Source organism: Mesocricetus auratus, unplaced genomic scaffold (genome assembly GCF_017639785.1).
Source record: "Mesocricetus auratus isolate SY011 unplaced genomic scaffold, BCM_Maur_2.0 Super-Scaffold_15014, whole genome shotgun sequence".
Classification (NCBI taxonomy): Eukaryota; Metazoa; Chordata; class Mammalia; order Rodentia; family Cricetidae; genus Mesocricetus; species Mesocricetus auratus.
Window position 1 is genome coordinate 18,870,090 of NW_024429186.1, and position 12,520 is coordinate 18,882,609.

The 12,520-nt window shown below is 43.8% G+C and overlaps 1 protein-coding gene across 2 annotated transcripts in view; it reads right to left on the reverse strand.

Moving 5' to 3' along the window:
- The window catches only part of Tdp1 (tyrosyl-DNA phosphodiesterase 1), a 74,325-nt gene that overhangs the window by 39,902 nt on the left and 21,903 nt on the right, over nt 1-12,520 (reverse strand). The window contains exons 7-13 of one of the 2 annotated variants that reach the window (XM_040742637.1): nt 11,044-11,136; nt 6,421-6,588; nt 5,927-6,005; nt 4,148-4,333; nt 3,567-3,615; nt 1,625-1,691; nt 87-194 (exon numbers count right to left, since the gene is read on the reverse strand). In XM_040742637.1, the coding sequence (XP_040598571.1) occupies nt 87-194; nt 1,625-1,691; nt 3,567-3,615; nt 4,148-4,333; nt 5,927-6,005; nt 6,421-6,588; nt 11,044-11,136 (750 nt within the window). The remainder of the gene's footprint in view (nt 1-86; nt 195-1,624; nt 1,692-3,566; nt 3,616-4,147; nt 4,334-5,926; nt 6,006-6,420; nt 6,589-11,043; nt 11,137-12,520) is intronic. The other variant, XM_040742639.1, reaches the window with a different exon arrangement.

The following is a 12,520-nucleotide window of genomic DNA, read 5'->3' on the forward strand; positions in this document are numbered from 1 at the left end:
CTAATAGCACTTCAGTTTCTAGGACTCCACTCAGTTCCCGAGCAGAAGCTACAAGATCACCCACAAGATATATAAGGTCCCTTTACCTTGTAACAAGAAACCAAGCCAGTTTACTGAAGTCTGATGACGGTCTCATGTACGTCTTAATATGCGGCATGGCATTACTTCGGCCAGATGTCTCTGCTGACCACTTGCTAGTGACAGGAGAGAAGTTAAACCACCAATTAGAAAAGAATTCAGGACAGACAACATTCTTATACTAGCTGACTTCACAGAAAGCAACATCCTATCTAAAAAGACAGCAGGAGCACGGTCTGTGACCTGATGGCTGATGAAACTCTGTTCAGATAACAAAGAACACACAATCATTTTACAAAATAAGGATGTCAAACATGGAAACTCGGTGTGAGCCACAAAAGCATCAAAGTCCATGGCCATGGGGTAACTTGTCCTTTCATACTAACTAGTACACATGCATGCACGCACACACGAGTACACACAAGCATGCACACATGCACTACACGGTTTCATTGTACTTTCCGCATATGTGTACACAGGTCTCTGGCTGAACTGTGAGCTCTTGGAAGCAGGAAGCTTATAGTGCCCTATAGTGCACACTACTGAGTAGCGGCTCCCACAGAAGCTTCCACAAAGAAACAAAGGGGGTGGAATACAGCATATCACAGGTGAGGGCTAAAAAGGCAGGAGGATAACTCAGAAATGCTTTAGTTTGGGCTTTGAGTATTACTCCCATTTTTCCACCATTTTAGGACTAAGGTTTCGAGGAGGTATAATGGCTTCCATCATGAGTCCATGATTCTGGCTTGGAAGAGGATAATCCCCAAGCTAACAGGCCGCTTGCCAGCATAGGATCAGGGGTTAAGAGGGTCACCGTTTTCTTCCTTGGAGTGAGCCTAGGAATCTGAAACTGACAGGGGCGCAGCACAGAAGTGCTCTGTAAGGAACGACTCTCGGTTCAGCGCGGACATGCCGGAAATTCCGCCGGCCATCAGGAATTTCAGCAGCAAGCTAAGGAGATGGTCTCCCTCTGTCATTTCTGGCTGCCAGCTGCAAATGCAAAGCCACTACCAAAGTGAGTAAGACCCTGGGGTTGGTCTAGAACACTTGGGATGGACAAGAGCTGTAGCTGGAAGAGGAAAAGGAAAAGCCTTCCTTCCCCTTCCCATCCATCACCTGTTTCCTGAGCTCTGCGGCACAACCAACACCATCTTTATCCTGGAAACAGCAGCACAGCGAACTCCTGCCTCGGCAAGTGTGGCACGTGGCCTACATACTATAGTCTGGATGGTTCTACTTCATGCTTCGGCAAAGTGAACTGAACGCTGCTTATGTAAACCACAGACTACCCAACAGCATCTCTTATTTATCTTGTTCTTTGCCTGCCAACATTTAAATAGAAACCTCACAGAGATATAAATTTTACTCTGGTATTAAAAACCTATTCCAAAAAAATTTTCAAAACCTTGTTTTAAAATTATTTCTATCACTAGCATATGTAGATGAAAGAATATAGCTGTATTATATAAGGTACTTTTTAAAAGAGCAGACTGACACAGTCTTGGTCCTAATGAAGTAAGAGCAGCATTGAAAACCAATTACTTACTGAAAGTAGGAATGCAGCCAATTCTGTTTTTCAGCTGTCTGGATGCCATAGGGTAAAGAGCCCCCAGCTATTAAAAGAAGGAAAAGAAAACAAATAAAAATAATAAAATCTAACATGAGGCATCTTCATTAAGAAGAAAATCTCTGTAAACAATGAGAAGCTAAAGGACAAACAAGTGCCTCCACTATTTCATCTCATGTAATAGTTCACTGACAGAAAATGTTCAGGCAAGACATCCTCTCTCTGTCTGTATTTCTGTCTTGGTACTGGGGACTGAACCTAGGGACTCACACAGGCCAGGCAAGGGCTCTACCACTGAGCTATATTTTTACTTTGTATTTATGGTCTCACGAAGTTGCCCAGGCTGGCCTGGGTCTCACTCTGTAGACCAGACTTGGCCTTGAATTTGTGATCCTCCTGCCTCAGCCTCCAGAGTAGCTTGGATCAGAGGTCTACACTATCAGAACTCAAATTAAGTACAATATGTCTCTGAGAGGAGAGACATAAAACAGTTTACTATCTGAAAAGAAAAGATATCACTTAATCACTGAGTGGTGGCAATATCCACACAGACTTGAAGTATAAGAAAAGCCCACAGAGAGAACCTTGGCCTGTTTTACAACTATGGGGGGACGGTATGAAACATATCACTAGGTTTTTGTCCTAGGCAGGACATCTGGAAAGGTAGTGAATGACAAGACCCAGTCCTGCTGACTTTGCCTTTACATTCTGCCATTTCCAAACAGGCAGGCAGAGGAGAACTGGAAGACATAAAAACATGCAGCAAACACTTCTGCTTTTTTTAGTAAGACAAATCCATTGTAGATTCATCAGTGACTTTCTGAACACACCTGGGAATTTCCCCACAGTAATCTATGTGCAGAGGGCTTTAGACAATTCCAGGGTCCAATAAGATATGTCCTGTCTCCTACAGCAAATAGCTAAAAACATATCTCATTTTAGAACGACTTATAAAACTATTTCATTGAGAATGCCATGTTCTACCCTATTAAAAGTGCACTTTGAATAGATCTAGGCTATTACAATGACAGAAAGAAAAACTACCCATGTCCTGGAGTCAAGGTGAAGTAATTTTATTTTGTTATAAAAGAGCAACAAATGGCAAATAACTCTGAACTTTATTGAGATTCTTTTGGCAAGGTCACATCTAATTTCATAAGCAATAAATGGGCAAAATTGGTTTAATTTAGTACATTCTGCTGCCAGCCAGTAGTGAATGCCAATCAGACTAGTTTCTCCCAAAGGCATACTCTCTGGGGGTTTTGTTAATAACCTGATGACATTAGAGAGGGTGTTTCAGTTTTAAAGTTCAGTGCTCAGGAGTGGATAAAGACAAGAATGAAGTTGAAGTTGAGAGTCATCTTTTTTAAAGAAAATACCAGGAGGGGAAACCAGTTGGTATGTAAAATAAATGAAAAAATGTTATTTAAATTAAAAAAAATAAGACTAGGCGTTTACAGGTGAAGCCCCTGAAAATGACATGTCAACTAAGTTACACAAAAGCTAATAGTAATCACTAGCTCTGTCTTAAGCGTGTCTGTATCTGGGATGTAAATTTGGAAGGGCTGTGTGGGACTTCTGACACGGGCAGAGGGAAGGATGCCAGCCAAGCTGCCAAGGCAGCAGTGAGTGCCAGGGGAGCGCACTGTTGTTGGACATCTCATCTTGACAATCAATATGTTGGATTATTAGTAAAGCTGAGGAAAGTCACACTGCATGGAGTCACCGTGACGGTGAAGCAGCGTGTCTAAACCGCCCTTCTCTAGAACACTGCACAGCTCAACAACACCTGCTTCATTAGCTGTATCCGGGAAAGGGAAAACTGTTTCTACATTTCTAACCAATTCTGATGAAAAACAAACAAAACAAAACATGCCCCAAGGCATTTTCGTAATATACAGAGAAACCACAACCGAGTTACCAGGATAGCCTTCTAAGCTGGTCCGAACATTTTCCACAGAAGGATAGATCTAAAAATAAGCAAGAAAAGAGAAAATCAATAAAGCTCAGCATGAATCATGTTGAAGAAAGGAATGTTGACTTGTTTTTAAGAAAATGGAAATGTTAATGAAAGAAATTAGATCTTAAATTAAAAGACAATCTCCATCTTACTGAAAAATAACTAAAGTGGTAATAACTAATCTACAGGGAGCATGTATATAACTGATGTAAAATTACACTTTAAATGTTTACCCCTCTGAAATGCCAAATTAATACTGAGTTGAATATTAATTAGTAATCAATCAATCAATCAATCAATCATTAATCCACAAGTCTCTACATAACGAACAGAGTATACTTCTTCTGCAGTGGCATACATGCCATTTCTCCCCTTGGCTTGACAACTTGAAAGGAGAATGGAGAAAACACAGCAAGTCCATGGCTGAACTGTGACTCCTGAACACACCGGAAACCCTACAGGGTAAAGCGCTATTATAAGGAAGGCTGTGTCTCAACTTTTCTGGACTACAGCATAGTAAGTCAGGGAGCAAGAGGGCTCACCAGATGAAGAGGAACTGCACTTTTTCCTGGAATTCTGCCATCCTCTCTCAGCGCCAGCAAGCTCTCTTTAAACTCTGAGCACAGCCACTTGGACTCATCAGGCCCCAGGGAACCAATGCTTGAAAACTGACCCACAATAGGCCAGCACTCATCTTTAGGTACAGATGGGGCATGCATCCGCAAAAGCTGCTCCAAAATAAAGGTGAGTGTGTTAGTCACAGTGGTAACAATAGTAACTGAAATGTCCTAATGCCTAAAAACATAGCCTTTGGAATACCTTCTATTTATTTACAAGGGTACCCTGAAAACATCAGCAATCAACATCATGCTTAGAGATACTTTCTTCTTTGAGAATTATAATACTAAAAGTATGTGCCCTGCCCCTATGCTGTAGTAATTTGAATGTAATTGGTCCTTATAATCTCATAGGGAGTGGCACTGCTCCTATAATCTCATAGGAGGTACTGCTTTGTTGGAGTGGGTATAGCCTTGTTGGAGGAAGAGTGTTGCTGTGGGGGCAGGCTTTGAGGTTTCCTATGCTCAGGATACTGCCCAGTGTGTCAGTTGACTTCCTGTTGCCTGCAAGAAGTAGGACTCTGCACACGGCCATGCTCCCCACCGTGATAATGGACTGAACTTTTGAAACTGTAAGCCAGTCACAGTTAAATGTTTTACTTTATAGGAGCTGCCATGGTCAACAGAAACCCTAACTAACACATGTGGACAGGAAAGTCTCTTTCCAAAATTCTTTTGGGTTGCATTAAAAACAAAAGTAGAATAAAACATTTTCAAAGACCCATCTTAGCAGAAATATCACAATAAACCTACCCTGAAATCACAATTGTCTAATACAGCTAAACTAAACCGGCATGATTAAACCATTGTACATTCGGGTCCATTCCCTTTGAAAAGCTCCTAGCTCTCACCTTAGCTCTGTGCTCCTGGGCTGGGATACAGCTGTGCAGGGGCAGGCATTGGCTTAGCATATGCAAGGGCCTGGGGGGTGGGGGTGGGGATATGGAAGTACAGACAAAATCCTTGGCCTCCAGGGTGGCTGCCTAATATGAATGGGATATTTACATATGGATATGAACCTCCTAAAGCACCGAAGAAAATTGATCTGCATTTCCTGCCTTGACACTATGCAAACCTGAAGGAGCAACAGAGCAAGTATCTGGAAGTTTTATCCACTCAACATGTACTGCCTAGGGACAGCAGACAGCAAGAAGAATGCGGACAGCTCCTGCCCCAGTGGAACTCATATTCTGACTGAAGTTTTGTTTAATTTAATATACATTGCCTTCCTTTCCATAGCACAGGCATTATGGCAACTCTCTACTACAGGCTCAGCTCCGGACAAACTTCAAGATCTGAGAAAAGCCCTGCTAGGACTCCTGTCTCAATGCATATGTTCTAATCTGCTTGCTTGTCCTGCAACTAAGCAATGAGAACTGATGAGAAGTGGCTTGAAAACTCCAGACGCTACTCAACCTGCAGGATTTGTGATCACACAAATGCATTCTATTTCCTAGGTGGGATACCAAGTTCCAGTCCACAAGTTCCCCTGCTGACAGAACACCCTATTTTATAGTCACTACTTGACATAACTGTCCATTTCATAGTGCATAAGAGGCAGGCTGAGGAACAAGTCAAGACCACCAGGTTTGTATACCACAGGTTGGGATTTGAACCTAGGATTAGGTATCCATCATAAATGAAAAGGAAGACAGTATACACATTATATTATTTTAAATGTTAAAATAGTAAAAGCTTTATTACCTTCCTAAGCCTAAAATGTCCCCAGTTATCTTTGTGACTTCCTTGAAAACGTCCAGGGGTTGAACCAACAAGGTAAACACTAAATAAAGTAAAATACAATAAAGTAACACGCAAGTTATGCCCTGATACCCCAAACCCACAGAATACACATAAAAAGTAGCCAATTCATCCTAGGGCCATGACTCCTTATTGGTAACCACTCTCTGAAGTTCATTTTTAGCTAACCCAGTTAATAGCAGGCTATCTGCATTAAGCTACTAGGCAAAGAACTCAGGAATTCTACGATCATCACAGTGGGAGGCTTAAGACCCATTGCTACCTCCATGCTCATGAGGCATTGAGACATGGGATGCTCCAAATCTGCCCTTACCCTCTCAGGCAGTGCAGTCAAATACTACTCTGCTCCTTCCCAAGGCCCCTGCCTTCCAGACTTGTGTGGCCTGTAACTCAGGAGTCCCTTTTCAGCCCTCCCACATTGGTAAGGAGACACATACTTGGTTTCAGAGAGATCGTGCTCTTGGATGGTGTCTATCCACTCCTGGAGAGAGGGAGCATTGTACGACATCAAGTAACTGATAAGGTCAGCTTTAAAATGGGTGCTTGACTCTCCAGACGTGTGGTTTCCCTGGTCAAGTCGTGGGTATAAAGGGCTCAACCATATTCTAGAATGGAAAAAAGAAAAATAACCTTTAACACCTGGGAGCTTTCATTGTAACAATACCTCTTATAATGGTTATGCATTTGCCTGAAGCAAGAGGTGAATTCTTGGCAGGAGGAAACAGATCTGATCACATTGACCCAATGACTCCCCATCACAGGATTATTTATGAATGCTATCTCTTTAAGAAAAACCATGTCCTTATCAGTGTAGCTCTTTATCCAAATTAAGAATCTAGAGCTATCTATACTAAGAAACATGTATATGCAAGCTTATTTTCAGAAAGAAAATTTTTTTTATTTTGATAATATGCATTCTGTACTGGTTTGAGATATTTTCATGTGCTATACTTTCTGGTGCCTGGAATGAGTATGCAACACATTTAACACTAGCTTCAAACTGCTAAGCACTCAACAGCGATAAAACATTAGACAACCTTTATCTCCTCAATTCCTTTCCCCCCAAAACAATGCATTTGCTCTAACTTCTACAACATACCTACCCACAGGAAATAATCATATCTAAAACCAACAGATACAATACGATATGATCCAGGTAAATTACAAAAACAGTATGGCTTTGAGCCTCTAGGACTAGATGTTCTTCTAGGACAAAACCTGATGGGGGATGTTCTTCTGCATATATGTTTCTCCTATTGGTTGATGAATAAAACACTGTTTGGCCAACAGAGGCAGAAGATAGGTGGGACTAGGAAACAAGGAGAATTCTAGGAGAGGTAAGGGGAGAGGTGCCGGAGGGAGACACCATGTAGACACCAGGAAACAAGGACATGTGAGGCATTTTCTGGTAAGATTAGGCCATGTAGAAATATTTAGATTGATAGAAATGGGTTAATAATTAAGACAAAGTTAGCCAATAAGAAGCCCTAGTCATCGGCCAACAATTAGCATGTTAATTAATTTATCATTAATATAACATCTGTGTGTCTATTTGGCGCTGAAGTGGCTGTGGGACCTGGCAGGACAAGAACCTCCAGCAACAAAAACCAGATTAACAGCTCTGCCCCAAAGGGCTGTTGCAATGAGTCATGAGAGGCAATGAATGGTTAGGTCAGACTCCAAACTGTGTGTGTTGTCACTGTCTTTCCTTTTCGTGGTTATTTCCTCTGGAGTTCTACCCGTCAAATCCAAACAGAAATGGCCCAATTCCTCTTTTACACAGCTGCTCCCCAAGGAAGCAGGTGGGCTACCAGCTCCCAGGATGGGAAGCAGACTGGGTGAGAACTGGCTGCATGTCTGAAGTCTGCTTCCCAGAAGAGTGACTTTCATTCACTTCCTGCTTATCTTGGGGGAACTTAGCATAGACATCTGCTTCTTGCTGGCTTTGCCATTGTAGCCAGGTCCCATGACTTCTCTGGGCTTTCATTACCTCTGGGTGTAAAGTGATCAGCGAAGCTAGATAGATGTGTGAGGTAGCCTTCCACCAATGCCTCTGAGCCTAAGAGCAGGAGGTTCACAAGCAGGCATATTCCAGATGAGGACTGTGACAGGAAACAGCTTCCTAAACTAGGATACTGAGAGAGGAGGCGTTCCTAATACTTTGTGAAATAATATGAGAACACTACGGGGGGCGGCAAAGAATTTGGGATTTTCATGCATTTGCTTAATGTGTATGCAGAGGTATAGGTGTGTGCACCGCAAGTATGCAGGTGCCCACAGAAGCCAGAAGAGGCTATCGGATCCCTTGGAACTGGAGTTACAAGAGAGTTGTGAGCGGCCTGATGCGGCTGGTAGGACTCTACTTGGATCTTCAGCAAGAGCAGCAAATGTTCTTAACTGCTAGGCCAGCTCTCGAACCCAAGAGATGATCTGAACTGTCAGATCTGAACAGGTGTTCAAGCAGCAGCTGAGAAGGGCAGCTGGCAAATCTGCACAGCCGGGAAGAAGTGCGGCCAGGGCGGACTATCCACAAGGGGAGACTGCCCATGAAAAGCGCCTTTAAAGGTTTTTGGTGCTCTAAGACTCTGAATGTTATTTGTGTGTGCACCACGCATGTGCAGGTGCCTGTGAAGCTCAGGGGAAGGTGCTGCGATTTCTGGACCTGGAGAAAGAATCCAGAGGCTTGTGAGCCATCACGTGGGAGCTTGGAACCAAACCCGGGACCTCTGCAAGAGGAGTGAAGGCTAGTGCTCTGAGCCACGCAGCCATCTCTCTAGTCCCTTTTGAGTTTGTTTTCTAACCACAACATGAAACTTCAAAGTAGCAGAGAGAATCAAGAACTGACTAAGCAGAGGGCAACAGGGCCTGTAGCAGGGTGGCTGGCTGGTAGAGAGAGGAACAGTTCCTATCTTCTTGCTTTCAGTTTGACCTATATGAGCTATACAACCTAGCTAATATGTTTTCAGACTTTCTTTTTAAAGAAAAGAATTAAAGGTTGGGCGGTGGTGGTTCACACCTTTAATCCCAGCACTTGGGAGACAGAGGCATGCAGGTCTCTGTGAGTTCGAGGCCACTCCAGTCTACAGAGCGAGTTCCAGGACAGTCAGCGATACACAGAGAAACTCTTGTCTCTGAAAAAAAAAAAAGGAATCAAAATACCAGCCACACCCCTTCTTTTCATGCCCTCTTTCATGGCAATCACTTGAGAAGCCTCAGGAAGCAGTGTTGCCCTTAAGTTCAAGATCACAGCTCCAGTCTGAACTAGAGGCACTGGTGGGGTTTTGAGAGCCACCTAGGATGGGTGGTCACCTTCATGAATCTGTTTAGTTACATAATCCTGGTTTCCCAAGGAAGAAGCTTATCTAAATCTCTCTCCCTTTTCTGATGGGACTGTGTAAGTGTCAAAATACTCAGCAGATCAAGACAGTCCTGTTAGCCAGCACTTGGAAGATGAAACAGGAAGATCAGAGAGTTCAAGGCCAGCTTGGGCTACATAGCTACACAGTGATTTCCCAGCCGACATGAGTTACATAAAAGATTCTATCTAAAATAAAGTAAAAGAGCTGTGTGGATGTATGTGTGCTTGTGCATGTGTGTGTATGTGTGTGCGATTGTATGTGTGCGCGTGTTGAGGGGAAGGATGGGATAACAGAGACGAACACTTTTCAGAGACAGGCAGAGACCCCTTGACTCTGCAGGAGTCAGAATAACACTACTCTGAGCCCGGACTAAGATCAAAGCAGGCCCAGACGTTGAATGGAAGGTTCCTTATTTCAGCTCAACCCATGGGTCACCGGGGCTGAGGTAAGCTTGTAGCCCAGGCTAGGCAATACCACTGGAGATGTGAGTAGGGGGAGGACAGCAGCAGAGCAGACTGGGATCCTGAAATGAAGCTACACAAGTGCCTGCATTGTCTTCTGACAGAGAAGGCTATTTGCCAGCTCTCTCCCAGAAAGGCAGGAGGTACAGAAATGACTTCAGTGAAAGAAAAAGGATTAAAGCTATTCTCCAAGGAATCCTTTTAAAACAAACCCTTGGGCCGGGCGGTGGTGGTACATGCCTTTGATCCCAGCACTTGGGAGGCAGAGGCAGATGGATCTCTATGAGTTCGAGACCAGCCTAGTCTACAAGAGCTAGTTCCAGGAAAGACTCCAAAGCCACTCAGAGAAACCCTATCTTGAAAAAATGAGAAAAAACAAAACAAAACAAAACCTTGCGATAGCGGTTAAAGAACTTGTCAAATTGTGAGAACAGGAGTTTGGATTTTCAGAATCCGTGTAACACCAGTCGTGGTAACTCACACCCACAATCCCAGTGCCCCTGTAGCAAGATGGGAGGTAGGGACAGGAGAACCCCAGAAGCTGGAGCCAGCTAGCCTGGTGTACATAGCAGCAAGAGATCCCATCTCAAACAAGGCTGAAGTTGAGGACCGACACTCTAGGTTGTCATCTGATCTCCACATGTGCCTGCCCCCCATACTCACGCACAAACCTGTACACAAAGATTAAACAGAACAAAACAAAACCCACTTCTCTACGCTGCCCTCCCATACCAGGAGGTGGACCTACTCTCATATACAAAGGTGGCACTAAGTGGGCTCAGCAGGCTCAATAAACAAACAAACAAACAAACAAACAAGAAAAGCACATGAAGTTGAGAGGGAAAAGGGGCCAGAGTACACGCGGGGGGGGGGAGGAACTAAGGGGAAGATTTGATTTAAATATTATGTGCATGTGAGAAACTCTCAAACAATAAAAAGATTGTAATAAATAAAGTTTACAAGTCATGTGCATGCAAATATTCCTGCACACAGTGACTAGAGATGACTCTGCACAAGCTGCTGATACTAGCTTCCTCAGGAGAGAGGGAAGGGAGGAGCAGTGTTGTGGGGATGGAGGTGTGGCTTGGGTAAAGCAAAAGAGAATCCCCTGACTACTCCTGGTACCCTCTTTTCCGTGCACGTGTGCATTACTTGCACAAGTAGAGAAACAGAAAGAAAAAGAGGAATGCAAGTAACATTTGCCTTTGCCCTTGCCCATGCAGGGCACGGCCCTACCAACCCTTGGGTTTTCTGGTGCCAGTCTTCCCGGATGAGGTTGGAGGTGTGGATGACGACTCGGAGGCCTTCTTCATAGAGCAAGAGCATCATTTTCCTTCCAAGAGAGGGCGGTGAACAAACACATGAACAGACTTTTCCAAATAAACAGATTTCTAACGAGAATGCAAGAAACAGCTGGAAGAATTCTTAACCTCTTATATTACCCAAACATGAATTAGTATAAACTCCTCTTCTATGGAAAGCCATCCTCCAAAAAGGATCAGAATATGTGGGGGTCATGAACTTACATCCCTTCACTGGTCCCTTAGTATCTGTGGCTGTCATTCCCCTATGGTGGACCACAGGGACATGCCCTGTGTTGGAGGGCATCCTACCAGCAAGGTAGGAGCAGATCCTACCTTGTTAACAGGCTAGTATGCTTCCAACAACTGAAGTATACATGGCATAGGTTTAAAGCCCGTTTCAGCCCGAGGCTGCATGCACACATGCAGTGTACTGAAAATGGAAAATGTATTCTTACTAACGGTTGCAGTTCGAAGATTGCGAGATGCCCTGTCCTGATCAGACATGTATTCCATGTGCCACGAATGTCACCATTGTGTACCTGGGCTTGAAGTAAGTCTTCTCTTTTCTCCTCCATGAACTCAAGTGAGATGGGACTGAGCCTTCTCCTCCCACTGGGGCTTCTTGCATCACTAAGCCTATTTTTCTTAGCTTTATTTCCAATGAGAGAGGAAAGAATGTATATGCAAGAGCTCTCAAGGTGAAGTCTAAAGACAGGAGTCTGCCCTTGAGAAGCCATGTGAGCTTTAGTAAACCATTCACTATGCCTGAGCCTCCACTTTCCATGCAAATCACGAGGGGTCAAGCCCAACTTGGGACTGATGACAATGAAATCAAAGTCCACAATGTAAAGGTTAAATAGACACTTGGGATTCATTCCCGTCCAGTGCCCGGCTTTATTTTGTAACTTAGTGCTGGGTGAGTTTTATCTACAGATTGTTTCCAATTATTAAGGGATTTCAGTCTTCTCTCCGGAACCACAGTGCCATTTCTCAAAGCTGTAATGCTTGTCTTGGCTGATTTTATCACTTCTGCTGAGGCCAAATTGTTACTTATTACTCACCTATGTAACTTAGTGGACACATATGGCAACAACGAGCTTGTTCCTCCCCAGATGAGCAACCCCATGAGTTGAAGTTGGGCTGGAGGAGTTATATAAAGGAAGCTGGGCTGGAGGAGTTATATAAAGGAAGTTGGGCTGGAGGAAGTATATAACGGAGAAGGGAAAGGCCAGGTGCAGGGGCGTGTGCCTGTAACCCTAGCAACTTGGGAGGCTGAGGCGGGATTGTGCACATGAGATGAGGGCTAGGTTGGTAGGTTTCAGGCTACCTTGTGTGACTGTGCTCTGGTGTGATTAAGTCCTGCCTCTTGGAAAAAATACATTTAAAATAAATAAATAAATATGGGAAAAGACA